This window comes from Volvox carteri (genome assembly GCF_000143455.1).
Source record: "Volvox carteri f. nagariensis unplaced genomic scaffold VOLCAscaffold_58, whole genome shotgun sequence".
In the NCBI taxonomy this organism is placed as follows: Eukaryota; Viridiplantae; Chlorophyta; class Chlorophyceae; order Chlamydomonadales; family Volvocaceae; genus Volvox; species Volvox carteri.
Genome location: NW_003307601.1, coordinates 85,855 through 105,045, shown reverse-complemented (window position 1 = coordinate 105,045; position 19,191 = coordinate 85,855). Strand labels below are relative to the sequence as shown.

The window sequence follows — 19,191 nt, the reverse complement described above, 5'->3', positions numbered from 1 at the left end:
ATTCCTGCACACTGAAGTCTGGAATACGGTCAAGGAGCATGGCTTCATTGTGCCAGAGTTCGAGCAACCTTTTGGGGGCGACGCGGGGATGCTCTTCGAAAGCATAGCATACGCCAAGAGGCGCTGCAAGGAGCTTACGTTTGGAGAAACCTTACATATCATATTGACAACGTTGAGGTCATTTGATTCTGCACATCTGACATCCATCCTCACTGCGTATCCGGTCTGCCGTCGGGCCGCCATGGCAATTATACTGGAACAGTACCTGACCACCGGTCCGTTCAACGATATGGAAGCACAGCTTGTTGCCAGCATCAGCCAACTCCTTTTTAAGCTACACCATCGCGCCGCACAGACTAAGCGAATCATTGAGTTTTTCCATGTGTCCAAGTCGGGAGGCACCAGCTTTTGTCAACTCGCCAAGATGAATGGTTGCAGGACCCAGAGCTTTAATTCGCAGAGGAACTGCATGATCAAGTACTTCAGGTATGCCACCGCGCGTGTCTCTTTGCTGTGCCTACCCATCTCTGCACGTCAACAAGTTTCTAACTTTTCTAACTGGCCCAAGTTTCCTGAACCTACAGAACCCATTACTGCCCATGCCTTTTCTGCTGCTAATCCTAGACTATGATACCGCATGAAAGTCATGACACATGCAGTTTAGTGCACGCTTAGGAAAGCCACATCAGCATCCGGCGCACAACGATGTGCAACGTAGAGATTTGATATTCTCCAAATGCAACAAGGTGCCCTCGCACTAGAAACGTCTATAGACCTCTACTCTGCGAACTTTTTGCCGGAATCCCCATTTACGTTCTCTTTTACCACTGTTTTCCTATTGCTTTCCTTTATCCTCCGTAACTTTTTTTAAATTATGTTGTACGGCAGAGACTTCCCCCGTTGGACAAAAGCGGGTGTGTTGGGGGAACTCAGCGCAAGGCACGGCGACCCGTGGTGTGCTCGATTTGGCAAGCAAGACAGCACGCGGTTACAATGCAGCGCGCGGCACGCACTGCTGACGCGGATGCGGTGAGTGGTGGGAACGACCCGCGGGTCACCCAGCGGCGAAGTCGTAGCGGTAATTAGTTAAGAGAGAGCAGGGTCTGCCGCAAAGGGCCCAGGCAGCTGTTGTTGTGGAGGATCGTAATAATTTAATAAACGTCAAAAAGGTCCCCTGGGCCTGGGGAAATACAGACCTGGTTAATCCTAAGGAGCTTGGGCTGTCACCTGAACCCTTCCTTCTGAACACGCCACGCAGTCATACGACACGAACTGCAGTTCGTAAAACACCACCCAGTCACCCCGCCTGGCTGCGTCCATACTGTCGTACACACTCCCGTACACACAGGTTCAACTTCTACGCCAACGAGCTCGTGATGCACGACCACAACCGCTCCTGGGTGGGTGTGCACCCCTGTCGCGAGTTTCTCAACGTCGTAATCTTCAGGGAGCCGCAATCGCGAGTCGTCAGTCACATGCAGGTAGTACGGCGTTGTACGGCAATGTCGCTCGCAAGTGCGTGCGCGTGTGTATGTATGTGTGTATGTTCTGTCTCAACCAATTTCCAAAAACAGCGTCCCCGATCCCCGCCTGCCCTCCCTCGGCCCCCACCAGTGTTCTTTTTAAGTAATGTATTCCTTAAAAGGAATAAAGAGGCCATTTTGGCCTTTGGAAAAACGGAATGGATTGAGGCCGATCCGTACATTTTCATTCCTCCAGCCAAAAACGTCCATTGCTGCCAGATTGCTCCGTAGTGTGCAGAACTTAGTATTATCGATCATAGAATAGATATGAGGGGCCGTAAGAAGGTCAAGCATGTGAGTCAACGCGGCATAGCAGAATGTATGACCGGTCCTCACATAGCCAAATACGCAAAAGCCAACGACTCGAACGTCGAACAAACACCAAAACAACAAGATAAGCCTGAAAATTTTCCTGATAAAGGCGTTTGGGACGGCGGTGCTGCTGTCGGTAATGCATCGGCAATGGTGTTGCTGCCAGCGGCGACCGATGCTTTGGGCCTTTGCTTGGTCGGATTTACTTATTGCTCACAAACAGTGCCAGACCTATCTATGCATGTACATGAAGAGTGTGCACATGAACGAAAACGCGCCAACTCAGTGCGTGCCTCTTGGTCTATGAGGTGAGTTGTAACTTATCGGGGGGAGGGTCTGGGGGGGGCGTAGCCCCCTCCAGCGCCCCACACTTACGGAATAAATTACGGCGATTCTAGCAACTTTGTTACTTAGGTCGGAATAAATTGAGACCCGCCCTAAATGAAAAAAAATCACTGCCCCCCACATACCCTCCCCCCCAACCAGAACATCCTCAAGGAGTACGTCATCTATTACAATCAGTCACTGTGGCAGGCCTTCAACCCAAACTCCGTCGACCAGTGGCGTACACTTGCCGTACCTGTGTTCGACAATTACGTCGTACGGTCGTTGCTAGGCGGTCAGGTGTATAACATGCCTTGGGGTGATGTCAACCACACGCACCTGCTGGGCGCCAAGATTGTGACGCTGCAGTTTGAAGTGTTGCTCAGTTTGGCCCCCGAAACCTCCGAACTCACCAGGGACATCTTTGGGCTGGGACTTGGCTGGCAGTACGACTTACGGCACATGCATGTACGGCCGACGATATGGCGCCCCGTCGACGAATTTTCGGCGGAGGTTATGGAGGCAGTACGTGCCGCGGGACGGTTGGACGAGCAGCTGTACGAATTTGCACTCGTACTGCAATTGCTGGATGCGATAACGTTTGGCATCGCGCATGACGTGGCGGGCATGGATGGAATCCTATCAGCCGACAGCGGCGACGGGGACGGCAGCGGCGGCGGGGACATCGATGATGTGATGGGTGGATTGGAGGCTGCGATGGAGCTTAGCACGTCCGATACAGACGTGGACTGGGCCGTGAATGGTAACGGCGGTGACCCAGCGGCAGCGGCAGCGACGCCGGAAGCGGGTCAGCGGCGCCTTATGGGGGCCTGCGGAATCGTTGGAAATTTTACGACGGCAATCCACCCAGGCAGTCCCCATGGCTTCTCTAACCGTAATAGCTTAGCAACTACCAACCGTTACTGAACAGTTAGCGGCCCTTTGTGGTTGGGCTACGTAACTGCCGTAAAACCGAAAGTTTTAAAGAAAAGATGTATTGCTCCTTCTTCTTGTTTTTGCGGCCCCTTGCCGTTTTAGGTGTACAATCCGAAGAAGCATCCAAAATAAGCTTACTCATTTTGACATTTGCAATTCAATATACGTTTTATTTTGTTCTTAAAAGGGGGCCACCGTTTTTGTTAAAAACACCTGCGACCACGGACTTGAGATGTGTTGGGCAGTAGTAGGAAAACGGATTGCTGCTAAGGTCGTGAACTGTTTTTTTTTGCTTGCTTTTGCGGTGGTAGTGGTGCTGTAGGGCTGCTTGCTGGTTGCCGGTGGGGTGTGTGCAGAGAGCTGTGTGAGAATGGAACACAGGGGCGTCGACGAGGGGTCTATGTTTTAGTCATAGAGGGCCAGGTGAAGGGTGACTGACGGCCAATCTGGCAATGGGCGGATGCGAAAGCCGTGTGCAGAACAACAGAACAGCTGCATGTTAGCTTGGGGGAGTAAATGCACAAACGCTAATGCTAGGCGGTGACCGCGTCGAACGTGGAAATGCTGGCTTGGAGGTGCGGGGGGAGGCAAGCAAGGGTGATGAAGAGGGTATGTATTATACACACCGCCTTTCACCCGCCAGGCTGTCGGCAAGCCTGGCGGTGTCTTTCCCCAAGTCCGGGGGGACTTGTAAGCTGCATGGGGAAGCAAGTGAGCTAGACTGAAGGCGCAAACAGTCAAAGTTACTGCAATTTATGAGCAGCCATCGCAGAATTGCGCGGTTTACGCGAGGGAACTGGTTACACAGTCGTACATTTTGTGTTAAAGATATAATACAGCTGAGGTGCGCAGGCTAAGCATAAAATGGCGACATTCATATTATGTCGTGTTGTGTTATGTTACAAGCTCGCGAGAGCTTGTAAGGCCCAGACGAGGCAGGAGGCTCATGGACCACATTGACGGGAGGGGACCCATCATGTCGCGTCATGTACGGCAGCGATAGCTTGCTTACTTGATTAGCGATAAGTGAAACTTGTGCAGCAAATTTGTGTAATATGCAGACACAAGGCTATGCTTGCCGCACCTTTGGATCCGTCCCTTCCCATGCCATTAGCCCGTGAAGATGTAAATGATTAAGGGAGGAATAATTCGAATGTTGTAGCGCGATATGAGTATACACTTTGGTTTGGTGTGGCTTTTGGTCATCTGTCTCAACTCAAACGCATTTTTCGCTCTTGCTAATCCTGTTGACAGCCAAACCAATAGACAATCGAATATTAGCGTCAATACATTGTTTGCCGATAAGCTTGAACTATATCGGGGATCATTACCAGAAGAGTTGCGACAACATGCAACAGCAGGAGCAATTGCACAGCATCTGGGTCCCATATTGGACTTCCTACACGCTGGCGTTTGGCGTGCCGCCATGGAGCACGGCTTTACTGTGCCAGAGTTTGGCCACCTTTTTGAAGGGGAGGCGGAGATGCTCTTTGGAAACATTTCATACGTCAAGAAGCACAGCAAGGAGTTTACATTTGAGGAGGTTTTACAGTTTCTACTGACAACGTTAAGGTCATTTGATCCTGCGCATCTGACATCCATCCTCACTGCGTATCCGGTCTGCCGTCGGGCCGCCATGGCAATTATACTGGAGCAGTACCTGACCGCCGGTCCGTTTAACGATGTGGAATCGCAGCTTGTTGCTAACATCAGCCAACACCTTTTCAAACTACATCACCGAGCAGCACAGACAAAGAGGATTATTGAATTTTTTCATGTTTCCAAGTCAGGGGGCACCAGCTTTTGCCAACTTGGCAGGATGAATGGCTGCAGGACGCAGAGTTTCGAGACGCACAGAAATTGCCTGATCACGTATTTCAGGTGGGCACTTGAAAATGCCTGGTCATGTATTTGAAATTATGTGTCGAAGGCTCCTGGGCTGTCACGGAATAGGCATAAACTGTTCACATCTTAGATTTAATCACGCTCCTTTTTGTAAATTGACAGGGGATGACAACCCGTTGGGGTTAATCGAAGGGGAAATCATCCCCAAGGGGGTAGCCAAAGGGTTGTCATTCCCTCTGGGTTTCCAAAAAGGAGCCCAAAGAGACCAACCCTTTAGGTTTTCGCCCCCGTACGGTGTCCCCTTTTTCCGTAGGGATATCCAGCTGACGCACAGCGGTTCCCTGTCAAGGGCTTTGCCCTCAGCCCCAGCGCCTATGAGGCCCCCGCGCACTTGGCCCAATGCTAATACCTCCCCCTTAGAACCTGCTTTCCTTCTTAGAACCTTCTGCCATTGTTCAATTGGCTTCCTGTCCTTCCTCAGATCCTGATTTGTGATTTGTTGGTTTCCTCGGCCACAGGGACTCTCCCCGTTGGACGAAAGCGGGTGTGTTGGGGGAGCTCAGTGCCAAGCACGGCGACCCGTGGTGTGCTCGATATGGCAAGCAATACGGCACGAGATGGCATTGCCGTGCGCGGCGGGCCCTGATGACGCGAATGAGGCAAGAGCAACTAGAAGGGGACGAGGATACACGGAATATTGGAGATAGATACGGTGCAAGAGCGCTTCACCACCCGTAACAGACACCACTATCCATGACAATCATCGTGCCTTGCGTAGTTGCATGCATGCATCATTCGTTTGTTCATACGTACGATGTTAAGGCCCAAGGGGGACTTTGGCCCTGGCATGAAAAGGGCACGCTGCATACACTTTACGTGCTCCTGTGGCGTTCCATACCACCACCAACATACGCACCATCATACGCTTTGCCTTTGCACCATACCGCAGATTTAGACACAATGAACTGCGCACGATACGAACTGCGTCCACACTGTCGTACACGCTCCCGTACACACAGGTTCAACTTCTACGCCAACGAGCTCGTGATGCACGACCACAACCGCTCCTGGGTGGGTGTGCACCCCTGTCGCGAGTTTCTCAACGTCGTCATCTTTAGGGAGCCGCAATCGCGAGTCGTCAGTCACATGCAGGTAGTACGGCGTTGTACGGCAATGCAGAGGGATAGAGGGGTAAATGTCGAATATGCGAGAAGGGAGGGGGTAAGAAATATGAGGCAAGGATGTCGCCGCCGGTGGCACCACTGCCAAAGTAATGGTGCAGCCCTTCTACACCACATGCTGCGTTGTCGCTCGCAAGTGCGTGCGCGTGTGTATGTTCTGTCTCAATCAGTTTCCAAAAACAGCGTCCCCGATCCCCGCCTGCCCTCCCTGGCGCCCCACATAACCTTTCCCCCCCAACCAGAACATCCTCAAGGAGTACGTCATCTATTACAATCAGTCACTGTGGCAGGCCTTCAACCCAAACTCCGTCGACCAGTGGCGTACACTTGCCGTACCTGTGTTCGACAATTACGTCGTACGGTCGTTGCTAGGCGGTCAGGCTTACAACATGCCGTACGGCGGTACGAACCACACGCACCTGCTGGCCGCGAAGATTGTGACGCTGCAGTTCGAAGTGTTGCTCAGTTTGGCCCCCGAAACCTCCGAATTCACCAGGGACATCTTTGGGCTGGGACTTGGCTGGCAGTACGACTTACGGCACATGCATGTACGGCCGACGATAAGGCGCCCCGTCGACGAATTTTCGGCGGAGGTTATGGAGGCAGTACGTGCCGCGGGACGGTTGGACGAGCAGCTGTACGAATTTGCACTCGTACTACAATTGCTGGATGCGATTACGTTTGGCATCGCGCATGACGTGGCGGGCATGGATGGAATCCTATCAGCCGACAGCGGCGACGGGGACGGCAGCGGCGGCGACGACGACGGTGGGGCCGTCGTGATTCCCGCGGGAGGGAACACGACCAGGGCAGCGGACTGGGCTGTAAACGTCAACGTTGCCGCCGCCGCCGCCGCGACGGCCGCGATGGGAGCAGGGATGCGGCGCCTTCCGCGAGGCTGTGGGTATGTTGGTGTACGGCGACCGCCGGACGTCGTCACCACAGATCGTATGACGCTGCCGCCAGTGGCGCCGCTGCTCGAGCCGTACAATCTCCTTGGCGCAGAGTTCCAGTTCGCATTACAGGAAGTTGGCAGCTTGGTTGTCGCGGGCGGTCGGTGGTTCAAACGCGAGTTCTATCGGAACTCCACTGCGGCGTTGGACGCAGCGGCCGCGTGGGGCAGGGCAAAGGAGGCGGGGATAGTGGCGTCTCTAGCCGAGGTAGCTGCTGAGGCGGCTACGTCAAGGGCCAAGGCGGCCAACGCGACGAAGGCTAACCAGGATGAGGCGGTCGCGGTGGCGGCGCATTGCGAAAGAGCGAAGGCTAGGGCTGCGGAGCTGGCGGAGGCGGCGGAGAAAGCAGTGAGGGCTGGGGCCCTGGGGGCCGGGAAAGCTAGCGGCAGCAATGATGATGCTTTGGGTGCGGGCATGTGGACCAGTGGCATCATCGGGGTATGAAGGCGATCGGTGTATGGAGGGCATGGGAGGTTTTCGATGGACGAGTGTGGGAAAGGATCTAGGGTTACAGATAGGCTTAGGTATATGAGCGATAAGGAGCGAGGTGGGACGGAACGAACGAACTTTAGCGGCGATGTTGGAGTTACGGAAGGAGGGAATTAAGGAAGAAGGGAGGGAGGGAGGAAAGAGAAAGAATGCGATGTGGGTCGAAACGGTGGGCAGGGGCCAGGGGAGGGCAGGGCAGCGCGTGGACGTGTGTGGGGGGGGAAGAGGGGCCATGAGGCGCAGGTGGGAGGGAAGAAGGACGGAGGAACTGACAGGGGACAGCACCCGCTTGGTAATATGTGTCCAAGTCCGGAACAAGGGAAAGCAAAAGGGGAGGTAAGGGGACCCGAGCTGCAAGACATTACAATGAAAAAGAGTTGAGCTAGGGGCGGGAAAGGGAAGGAGGCCGGGCGGTGAGGGGGGGGGCTTCATGCGACCTAGGCGGTGGGTTAACTCCAGTAATGGAGATAAGATGGCAGGTCAGTAGTGGAGACTGCGCCTGGCAGGAGCTAGGCTAGAATCTATAACTTGGGGTTCAGGAGCCTCAAGAAGGTGAATTTTCCACACGCAGCTTGTACTGCTGGCTGGGGTGACGCTTTGAGCAGCTTGCACTGTATGTGTATAGATGTCACTTTGAGCGAGCCATCGTAATTTACATGCCGAAATTTTGGAGAACCGTCGGTGGCTCGGCAACTGAAGGGGCCTAGGCATGTATGTATGAGCTATGGGGTGAGGTCGGCTTTCCCTGGAGTGACTGCTGCACACGCCGTGATCGTGGGGGTGTCGCACATCGGTGATTACCTCCTGGAGTGTGAGCGGTCGGAGCCTGGCGTGCGTTGATTGGTATGGTTATATTGGGAATTAGTATTAAGAACATAGGAAACGGAGACCGGGTTTTGCCCGTAAGCACCCTATCTAGGCATGTAGGCAGAGGTAGTGGTAGTGTTAGCGGAGGCGTGGATGCGTTAGTGCAAGGGTTGACGGCGAGGATGAGGAGGTTTATGGAGGATAATTGCAAAAGTGCCGTCCCCTGCGGCTTTTGCCTGTTCAGGAGAAGTGCTCACATGGAACACGCGATATATTCGTACTCAACAACTTACAGTGTTTCCGATCTACAGTGGAGAGGAGACGGACGAGAGAAGGTCGAGAGGGGCCTGTTGGTATATGGGGGATGGAGGATGAATAGCTGGCGTTGTTATTCCTTATGAGGGGGAGGTTCCTGCGTGAAAAGGAAAGAAGGAAAAGATGTTGCGGACCGTCTATCTGCTTTGTTTTTGGTGGGCTGTCCACTGATGACCGGATTTGTTGGAATGTGGTTGTCATGTTGTGTGGAAAGTTTGCCGGGAGATGGGGGGGCAGCGGACCGTGTCCGTAGCTGCCAATATTGCCGTACTCAAGACTAGTCAACAGCCACGCTACTGTCGATAAGTATATCAGCTTCATTATCAGCGTGCCTTGGGTTCAAAGGAAGTTTGGGTTGCCGCTGTACCGCATTTCATGGCAATACCCGACTGCTGCCTGGAACTCTCGGTGAAGATGTCGGATCTTTGCCGACAGATATGTTTGCTGGCTTTATTTTATTCCTTCCTTCACATACACGAGCGCTCTTCTCCTACAAGGCCCAGACCAGGACAGATCAAACGGGCCCTTGACTCCAACAGACAACAGGCAACGACGCAGAAATAGTGTTCTGACAGCTCCATAAGAAGAGAGATACTATGTACCATTGGAAACGATGTACTATATGAAATGCATCCTGGATAATGCTTTCATGGGCAGCATCCCTAAAGGTTCAACGCTGTATCTTGCAGACGTTCGCTGGTGCCTACGTCGTTGTGTTGCCCGTACGAAGCCTCTATCAGGATTGCGGCGCAACTTCCGACACGGCACGCAGGTGGCTGGAACCGCGTTAATCGAATTGCAGCCTGCGCCATCGAACTGTCATTTTTCTGGGTCCATCGTGTTCTTTCTTTTTTCCCTTCACGCCCCACACAGCGGCTAATTCACCCGTCACTGACCACCGGGTCATCATCGGCACTCGTGCAGGGCTCTCCTCTCCTCCCCCACCCACGTCACACTCGCGAGAGCAACGTCCGTGTCTTTTGCCTAGGAACCTTCCTGATGAAACGCAGCTTGGCGACTTTTGCTGCTACAGCAGCAATCACATGAATACAGCATCATCCCCTGGTTTGCGTTCCCTACACCTACTACGACTTCTACCCAGTCAAAAACGTCAACGTCAGAAGTGTCTTCTCTCTCTCCCCCCCCCCCTGTACTTCTGTCCGTATCTACGGAGTGCTACCTGAATGTGCCCCAGAGGCCCCAGGTGTCCGAAAGCCCGCATACCAACAGAAAGGAAAAGTCTCACGTGCTGCTGCTCCTGCTAGTGCTGCACCGGTGGCGGCTGTGCCGCTGTGCCATACCAACAGCACACTTACCGAAAAATAAGCAGACCACGCACCCAAGTCCCCTGTCGGAATCACAATGACCCACAATGAAGGCCTACAGCTCTACAAGAACGGACATGCAACAGATGATCTCACGCCAAAAAGACGGGAAGGCAACTTCAACCTTGGGAGGTGAAGACGCAGTTTGGATGCGCAGGGAGGGCCGTCCTCCCTTCCCCTGGTGGTCGGCAGCATCGCTGCGCGCGTCCCTACACGCCAACCAACCTACCGACCTGCACTGCCACTGCGCGCGTTGCGTCCACGGCTTCGACGCGATCCGACTTCAACCAACATCCTAACCAAGTGAAAACTCAATATGCCGACTACGAACGAACAACCGCAATCGAGTTCTAACACCGCCAAAAGGACAGAAACACAGGACAAATTTACTGCAGCAAAAAATAATCAGCTCAGCGACTTTGGTGGCAGTTTAGTTTGGCGAGAGCGCACCAGAATCTTGGGAGCCCATTGAAGTGCGGGTGTCCGATGTCTTGTCTTGTCGCGTCCAGTCAGTCGATTCCTTGAAGCCGCCCTTGTCCAACCCGTCATTGTCTTCTTCCCAAATAGAGCGCACCGCACCAACATCAACAGCAACGCCGTCAGATACGACGCGTATCGGCTCGCTCTGCATCATTACATCTGCACCCTCAGCCCTCAACCCAAAACCCCTTTGTGCACCTGGCACTCGACAGTGCCCACACGCGCGCACACGCGCTCGCCGCAAGCGATGGACTCCCCCTTCCCTCCCTCCCACCTAACCCCCTTCGTTAAATATGTGCGGCTCCCTTTTGCGGCCCTCTTGTGTGACCTGGAGCCCTCTCTTTCCCACTCCACCTGCCCGTGAACCCAGATGCCCGTGAACCATTCATCGCAAATTGCTGCCGGGCCAACATTGTACCCAGCCAGTGTCATCCGCCTCCTCTTAAAACAACACTGCCACATGGTCCCCCCGGCTTTTACGGACACATCCGCACTTGTGTGCGGAACTTGTAACTTGTAACTTGCTAAGCTGCCGCCGTGTGCTTGGCTCCCCCAATGCTCAACCGAATACAGAAGCGTTCAACCCATCCCCCACTCAATGACCCCAGGTACGCGCGCAGAACCCACTGACGAGATCCGACACGTTTGTTTACATCACGTTTTCGAAGCCCCAAGAAAGATATGCCGCAGTCCTCCCGCCTCCTCGTTTTTGGTCGTCATTGACAATCCACAGGCGCTGATGCGCACCGCTACCCAAAGGATCCGCCTCCATCCTCAGCCTCCGGCGCTGCACGAGGCCAGCAGCAGCAGCAGCAGCAGCAGCAGCAGCGGCGATGGCGGTGCCGTTCAAATTCCTGACAGTGCCGGTGGGAAGACAATGGCCTTCTGCGCGCTCAGCGTACTCCCCTGGCGCTGCATAATGTCATGATATAGCCATAGCTTCAACTCCGATCTGTCTTCCACCGGCAGCGTCAGGCCGCGCTTGCGGTCCGCCTCAGCGCGGCCTTCCGCGCAGATGGCCATCCAGCTAATGCTGTCGGCACTACCCCTGCCAACCGCTGCCGCCGCTGCTCCAGCGCCCTTGACACGCGTGGCTGCGGTTTTAGTTGTGGTGGTCACAGTGGCGGGTTTGGCTGTATTGGTCAAATGAGGCACAGAAGGCCGTACAAGTGTGCCCGTGCTGGCGCGTAGCACGGTGGTGGCCGTGGCTGCTGCCGCCGACGGTTGCGGCAGCGGCGGTGCTGCACCCCCGGCGCGGCGCGGCTGCGAGGCAGAGAAGTTGGCAGCAGCAGCTGCTGCTGCCAGCGGTCCCAAGCTCGGGCGCTCCAGGTTCGGCATGCTGGGCTGGCGCATAATGACTGAGTGGGAACCGCCTCGCTGCTGTTGTTGCTGCTGTTGTTGTTGTTGCTGCTGGTTGTGATGGTGTTGCTGCTGCTGTTGCTGCTGTTGCTGCTGGTTGTGATGGTGTTGCTGCTGCTGCGAACCCGGACGCGCAATTGAGTTCGGTTCCTGCTGTCGTTGCTGGTTGTGTTGTTGTTGCTGTTGTTGTTGCTGATGATGATGATCACCCAGGCGCGCAACTGAGTTGGGTTCGAGCTGATGCTGCTTCTGCTGGTGCGGCTGCTGCGGGTGCGCGTCTGGATGAGGGCGCAAGTGCTGCGGCTGCGCTTTGGAGGGGCGGGACCCTGGCTGGTCCGAACCTACAGTTGGGGGATGGCTGGGACGTGGGGAGTAGACGTGCGCACCCGCTGTGTTGTGATACTTGTCGGAATTTGGTGCGCCGCCGGACTGCGTCTCCAAGCCCGTTGCCGCCGAACCGGGGCGATGTTGCTGTTGCTCGTTGCCAGTCCCGTTCGGCCGCGCCTCAAAGGCCGCTGCAGATCGTGGCCGTGGTTCAAATCCCACCATGTTTGGACAATGCTCAAGGCCAGGAGCGCCGGGACGCGGCTCGTAGCTTTGGGTCCCGGAGCGCGGGTCGAAGCCCATCGTGCTGCCGTGGAATTTAAAATCTGCGTCTGCGGCTTTATGCTGCTCGCGGCTAGCCCCGTTCCCACGCGATTCTGTCGGTCTGATGTTGGTCTCATTTGTTGGTCTCAGCTCCAGGCTTTTCCGATGCTCAAAGCTTCGCCGTAGTTCAAGACCCGTAGCTTCGCCGGGACGATGTTCGGGGGGACGTTCGAGGCCTCTTGTGCTTTCGAGGCGCTGCTCGCTCCCGGGCTTCTGTTCGCAACCAGACGCGCTGTGATGCTGCTCGACACCCTCGGTGATCTTTCGCAATCCCAAGCCAGAGGTATTGGGACGGGGAATGTTGGGCCCGCAGGGACGTTGTGCGATGGCCATCGGCCCAACCGCCCGGTTGGGGACGCCATTGCAGTCTCCCAACGGCTTCCGCTTCGGACTGGTCGGTGGAAGTGGAGGTGCCATGTACTTCATCGTGGGAAACGTTTGTTGGTCCTGGTAGCCCGCAGCTGAGCGTCTCCGCTGTAAAGCTTGCGCCAGGGGCCCGAGCTCCGCGGAAGGACCATGCGAGCCCATCCTCAGATAAATTAAATTCGACTTTCAGCTGTTCCGTGAAGTAAAATTTGGTGAGCTAGTCTAGCTCGTGCATCCACAGAAGAAATACTCGAGATTGGATTTATTGTACTTTACAAATTGCTATAAGACCTGGTAATCGCAGCCAGGGTCCGGTTAGGTAGAGGAGGGGAATAGGCTTGGTGGAAGTCGCAACTTTGACTCGCTCCAGTTTTGGTTTCGGATTGCGCGCGAGTCGCATCCAGGACAATCCATACCAAGGGCTTACGGGTGGCCAATTTAGCATAAGAATATTTATGTACAAACTAGCTTTGTTATAGATGCCAGCGTAACTATGTCGTCACAGCCTCAGGCGCTGCCAAAGCACCAAAGCCGACCCCTAACTTAAAGACCAGGGTCTCTCAGGACAGACAATCATGTGAATTGCCTTAATAAGGATCAGTACTTGGCGTCAGGTGGGTAGGTCAGAAAGACAGGAAAGACCCAAAACCTGCGCCAGCAACGGCAGCGTCACGTTATGCACCCACCTGCCGCAGTTATATCACGTGGGACATGGTCTGTGAACGCTCACGCAGTCAGGCCGCTGGCGGACTCGCAGCAGTGTTTCGCGTAGCACCTGATGGAGCATGTGAGGGACAGGGCGCCTCCTGTTCCGAATCGTTGCCTATCAATGCAACCATGTCCTGGATGCTGACGTCCTCCCACGTGTTGGTGCCACCTGCGTAACCTTGCAAAAGCCCGCTGTGGGGGAAAATTCCGTCTTGCCTCAGGCCTCCTCTACATGCAGCCCTTGCTCTTGAGGTGGGATGTGCTCGTAAAATGGTAATTATGCTTACAGGAAGTAGTGTCAGCTGCAGCCTTAAAAAACACGGGACTTTCGTGTCTGGTACTTACCTGTGACCGATCAACCTAATCCGGAAATGTAGTAGCTGTACAAGTACGGCACACATATCGTCTACAAAGCATCTTGAGAGGCCTTTTCAGCAGCCAGCTGAAGCATGATGCTATATATGAAAGCACTGTAGTCCTCAACACGCTGCTTCGGATTCTTAGAATACTACAGTTATGTGTGTGTGTTACATGGTCGTGGGGTGCATCCCCTTACCTGCAAACCGCCCAATACGAGCCGAGGCTCAAGGGCTGCCAGATCACCTATAAGCACCATCCTACCTCGCACTTCAGGCAAAGCAAGTGATAATAACGACCAAGGGGAACGATAGAGTTGCGGTGGGACCATATACGTTCCAGCATCCTTGCCAGACGCCACTTCATAGCGACCTTCATAGCACTTCATAGCGACCTTCATATGCTCGAAGCATGGAAATCCATATTAGACCTGATTTTGTCGTAGACCGTTCAGTCCGGCAAAATGTGCTTCTTATCTTCAATATGGCTATCAGTGCCGCAGCAGTGGCATACAACGCCGTCTCTTGCACGCTCTGCTAGCCGTCAATGCCCAACAGCAAAGCCTAAACTGCATAAGCTTGCGATTCCCTGGACACGGGATAAACGTTGTGATATGCGGGGCACCTCCTTCCTGCCCGCTTGTTCGGCCGCCAGACCCATCCAATTCTCATACTTCGCAATGTGAATTCCTGGTTGCTTGCCGTCTGGACGGGCACACGTCTGGCTGGACATCTAGACGCGTATGCTTCCAACCACTCACCAATCGGTCCTTACCACACCTTTTGGCAATGGCCTGTTCAGCCATTCCACTCGTTGTAGCCCTTGCGGGGCCTCTTTCCATACGTCGTGCCCCAGAAAACTTAGGAAACGGAGGAGCAGTGTCCCCATCCGGTCCCTTGGGGGTTCGAGAGGGACTCTGCGACCTCTTGTTGCAAAACTTGGTGTGCCACAGACCCACGCTGTAAACGGACACGGTTCCAAAACCCCACAATCTGTTTGGAAACATGGTGGTGTAGGGGCGGCCGCGACAATTCAGTGATCAGGAGGCGATGCGTTGGTCTGACAGCTCCCACAATTTGTCACATGAAAGATACCTGAAGCTGTACCGCTCCGTCCTTCAGACAAGCCTCGAAGGGCCCCTCAGCAAGGTTACTCGCATCACTCCGCCTCCTGAGCCTGTCCAAGACTTCAGCTAGCACAAACGGCCCCCACGCTTGCCAGCCATGCAACCACCCATTGACATTCTCAGCATATTCCGCACTGCCATCCCCTGTTCCCCTGCAGGCCCCAAAGGCACCCTGGTGCCTGAGGTGGCAGCAAGGGACACCTGGACCCACCGTCTCAGCTCCCTCTCCACCCCCCCCTCACCCTCCAGTGTAGTGTGGGGCTCTTGCCTACAATTCCACTGGCACCGTCACTTTTGTGGCAGGTGTTGCCACTGATGGTTTTCCTGGCTCCCTCTCAGTTAATGACCCCCAAGGCTGCACCTCCGGGCTTTTTTCCACTTGATTGAGGACTACCTCCCTCCCTCGAACTGCCACCTCTCCACTATCTGCAGCCGCCTCCCCTGCCACATCTCCCATCCGGTGTGCCTCCTGGGCCTGGCTTGCAGGCGACCTTTCCTGGGCAGACACCCGAGGATGTGCCCCCGGCTGTCCGGGTACCCTCATCCTGCACTTCCGGTTCCTCATCCAGCCGGTCTCTGCTGTGAAGGCGGTATCTCCTCCTTCCGGCTGGTCTCACCTGGGGATCCAAGTCAACCATCAGGGGACCATGTTCCCATCATGTCAACAGGGGTCGGCAGCAGTTTGTCTGCGATCCCAATGCAGGGCATCCTCTGCCTTATTTCGGTCGCATGCATCACGCATCGACCTCTCAGCCTAAGCCCTCCAGCCGTATTTTGATCTCCTTCACGACCCGGCAGCATAGATCACCCAGCCTTACTTCGGTAGCATCCACGACACCCCAGCATAGGCCATCCAGCGCCCCACCTCTGTCGCATCCGCATACTACAGCTATATAGTCGAGTTATAAGTAAATGTCCCCATTGGGGGCATTTCACATGGAAGGAAGGTGGACGGATCGCAACCTTACTAATGGGGGTTGGAAAGATGGCTGGGAAGTCTTTCTAGTCTTAATAGGAGAGTCATTGCCACACAACCTTGTGCTTGCTTATTTTCATGCCAGGGAACAAGTGGTGTTATAACCTCGCTTAATACCAGTCCTTGACAGAACCAGACATGTACACAAGAGTGGCTAACGTTGGTTATTGCACCGCTGCATGGATCGCTGTGTGCGGCCTTGACCTGTCGTGACAATTTCGTTGTGATGGCTATATGTTCGCTGCCGATATGGGTGCTGCTTGTAACGACAAGAGCTTGTGTTTGGCTTGATGTACGGCTCTCTACAGAAATCCGTGTTGCAGAGACCAGCGGCACAAGCAGCGTTAACGCAAAATAGCTGGGTGGAGTAGCTTGCGGAACCCAGGGTAAAGTTGCTTGAAGAAGCCAAGATGGGAACGCCGAGCCAATCTTGCAACTTACAACTCGCGGGGGCTGCCCCAACAAGCCTGATTGCGCTGTATGCCAAGGAAGGTAAAACGGGCATCATGCAAAAAGCAAATTAGGCCAAGGTAGGCCTTAAAGCTTCTGATGCATAGGGCAGCTCTCCTCCGAGACCCCACGCAGAGTCACGGGTTAGTTGTACTGCATCACAGGTTCCGAGCAAGCACCAGACCGCCGGGCAGCATACGAAATGTGTAATGCAGATTCTTGGTCTTACATTCATCATTTATTGAAGGCCATCATGGCTAAAGCGTTTGCGTTCAACTATCACGGGTGCAACCCGACCGCTGTCGTATTGGAGCGTAACCGCCTACAGCGATTGGGCGTAAGGAGTATTCATCATTTTGGTCTTTAGAGCTGGCATAAGCTGAAAATCGTGGCTTGACCTTTAACACCGCTCGCACGCGCAGACTATCAGCTGGACTTAATGCTGATGCCCGTCATCGTGCTGACCCGACAAATAAACTTGTTCATGTTATAAATCTTATATGCAATAGTCAAAAGTGACATGCAGTTACGATAAAACTCCCAGCTTACTTCTAGCATGGCCAACCTGCCTTTCGATTTCGACGAAGGAGATTGCAGAGATAATAATTAAGTTAAAGAAACAAGCTCATGCATCCGCATCAAGAAAAGGTTGGTACCAGCAATTGGGAAAGGGGTAAAGTCAACTCTCGTATGCATCGGAAGGTCAGAGCAACATAGCTGCCATCGCACACAGACAAATCCTTCCCCTGCCCATGTCATGCTTCCGCTGTCGCACCCAAGGCTTCGTCCGTCTTCCACGCCCTCTTATCCCTTCTCCCCTAGTCATTCGCCCCCTGCCGGTACTTTCACATCACCGCGCAACCCTCCAGTCCCAACGTTTCCCCCTCCCCCTTCTGCTTTCATACCACTTCCCCTCTGCGACCCCTAGTACATTCCTCGCGATGTCATCACGACGAAGACGGCCGGCCGGTCGTGCACGTGCCCGTGCAGCTGCGGAGCGCGCAAGGGCTCCTTCAAACCGCTGTACAGCCTTCCACAGCATTTAGCGGGGGTTCTGGAGGTGCCCTTGACGCAGTGCGTTCAGGAGCATGCCATGCCGAAGTGGAAACTGGAGATGTACCGAAGGTATTGATGACTGACAGCGAGCTACAACGATGTGTGAACGCGACAGCGAATGATGTTATGTGTTCGTTGTTTCTTGCGGAAATTCCACTTAGTGCTTAAAGGAAGATACAAACAAACAGACAAACGAACAAGCAGACAATAAACAACCAAAAGGTTAGCAGACTCGGATCCGAAGATGTAGTAGCTGGCCGCTGAAAAGGCCTCTCGAGATGCTGGTGGTCGCGCTCCGCGCGTATTTGTATAGCCGTACTGTGTACCAGCTACTACAGAAGAACCGAAGAACCGCGGCAATGCGCCAGAACTTGCGCTTAACTTGGCGATGATTACCACGTCAGCATTTATAATAGCGGTGCCGCATATAGCAGGAGAGCGAAGGGAGGAAGGCCCATGGGGGTGCTGTACGGCACCGTACATTTTGGTGGACGGCACCCGTACAACCTACTCCAAACCAACTCGCTGGAATGCACATGCCCCGAACAGACCAACCACTCCAACCGAAACAACTGCGAACTAACCACACATTAACCGCATATTTTAACCGCATATTAAAACCCGCAGCGAAGCATAGTAGTGTAAGCCACACAATTGCGAGCTTTCCCCCCTCATGACATACAGACATACAGACCAACCGCACCGACCTACCCGCGCGCAGGCTGACAGAGCATGTTCAAGCCAGCCTGGACCTGGCTTTCAAAAAGGTAGGTGTCGCTTGTAAGGGCCCCGGCTGTGCACGCGTGTGTGTGTGTCTGTGTGTGTGTGTGTGTGTGTGTGTGTGTGTGTGTGTGTGTGTGTGTGCGTGTGTGGAGTGTGTGCGTGTGTGGTGGTGTGTGCGTGTGTGGAGTGTGTGCGTGTTTGTGAGGGTGGGGTGACTGGGGTTGCGGAGTGAGGTGCCCCACCGCCCCCGGTGTAGCCATCTGTGCGCACTGCAGCAGCGGAATCAACCCCTCGTGAGGGCCCAACATGATGATGTGGCCCGACAGAGGTGAGCAGTGGCAGCGCCCAAATGGTGGTGGTGGAGGTGGTGGTGTGGTGGTGGGGGGATGGTGGTGGTGGGGGGTAGTATCGTGTTGTGGCCCCTACCGCGGTGACCCCGGTGGGCGCTGTTCGCATGTGTTGTTTTCTTCAAATCGCCACCCGCTGCTCACAACCTGTTTACCTCTCTGCCTCGCATGTGCCCTCCTTGCCCGCTGCTTCTGCTGCCTGGCCGCCAGGTGAGTCCGAAGGAGGTTCGAGAGCTTTGTTGGTTTATCGCGTTTGGCGTCGGTCGGCTAGCCGGGACTAGGGTAGTCGGGTCGGTCGGGTCGGTTGCGCGTTTTTTTGGGGGGTTTGGGAGGAGGACTTGCATGTCACCAGCACAGCTTATTACCAGCAGCTTATCAGCCAGTTCTGTCCAGGCTCCTCAATTCCGCCGTCAGGCCGGCGAGCAAGTTTATTCCAGCTCACGTCACCTCGTCCTCTTCTCATGCCAGTTTTCATTGCTCTTCGCCGCCTTTACACCTACCTATACAATGATACGGATGGTTTTCCTGCTATCTTTCCGCACTAAATTAGTCTTGGCGGCTAGGTAGGTAGTTTTCCGCCATCGT

At 54.4% G+C, this 19,191-nt stretch overlaps 4 protein-coding genes across 4 annotated transcripts; 3 read left to right on the top strand and 1 right to left on the bottom strand.

Annotated features, from left to right (window-relative positions):
* Nucleotides 1-241: 241 nt before the first annotated feature.
* On the top strand, nt 242-3,800 carry VOLCADRAFT_107097 (uncharacterized protein; the record flags this gene model as incomplete). Its single annotated transcript, XM_002956164.1, has 3 exons — nt 242-486; nt 1,349-1,481; nt 2,322-3,800. 3 exons carry the CDS (start codon nt 242-244, stop codon nt 3,084-3,086), a joined length of 1,143 nt encoding a protein of 380 aa, XP_002956210.1. The 3' UTR covers nt 3,087-3,800.
* A 50-nt stretch (nt 3,801-3,850) lies between these two features.
* Nucleotides 3,851-7,518, top strand: VOLCADRAFT_97113 (uncharacterized protein; the record flags this gene model as incomplete). Its single annotated transcript, XM_002956163.1, has 4 exons — nt 3,851-3,939; nt 4,350-4,976; nt 5,960-6,092; nt 6,364-7,518. The coding sequence occupies 4 exons, from the start codon at nt 3,851-3,853 to the stop codon at nt 7,516-7,518; spliced, it is 2,004 nt and encodes a 667-aa protein (XP_002956209.1).
* A 3,818-nt stretch (nt 7,519-11,336) lies between these two features.
* VOLCADRAFT_97112 (uncharacterized protein) lies at nt 11,337-13,025 on the bottom strand (the record flags this gene model as incomplete). The annotated part of the gene is made up of 2 exons (XM_002956110.1): nt 11,337-12,190; nt 12,236-13,025. 2 exons carry the CDS (start codon nt 13,023-13,025, stop codon nt 11,337-11,339), a joined length of 1,644 nt encoding a protein of 547 aa, XP_002956156.1.
* A 778-nt stretch (nt 13,026-13,803) lies between these two features.
* Nucleotides 13,804-18,820, top strand: VOLCADRAFT_97111 (uncharacterized protein; the record flags this gene model as incomplete). The annotated part of the gene is made up of 7 exons (XM_002956162.1): nt 13,804-13,823; nt 15,213-15,229; nt 15,541-15,734; nt 17,409-17,605; nt 18,258-18,303; nt 18,535-18,587; nt 18,817-18,820. 7 exons carry the CDS (start codon nt 13,804-13,806, stop codon nt 18,818-18,820), a joined length of 531 nt encoding a protein of 176 aa, XP_002956208.1.
* Nucleotides 18,821-19,191: the final 371 nt, after the last annotated feature.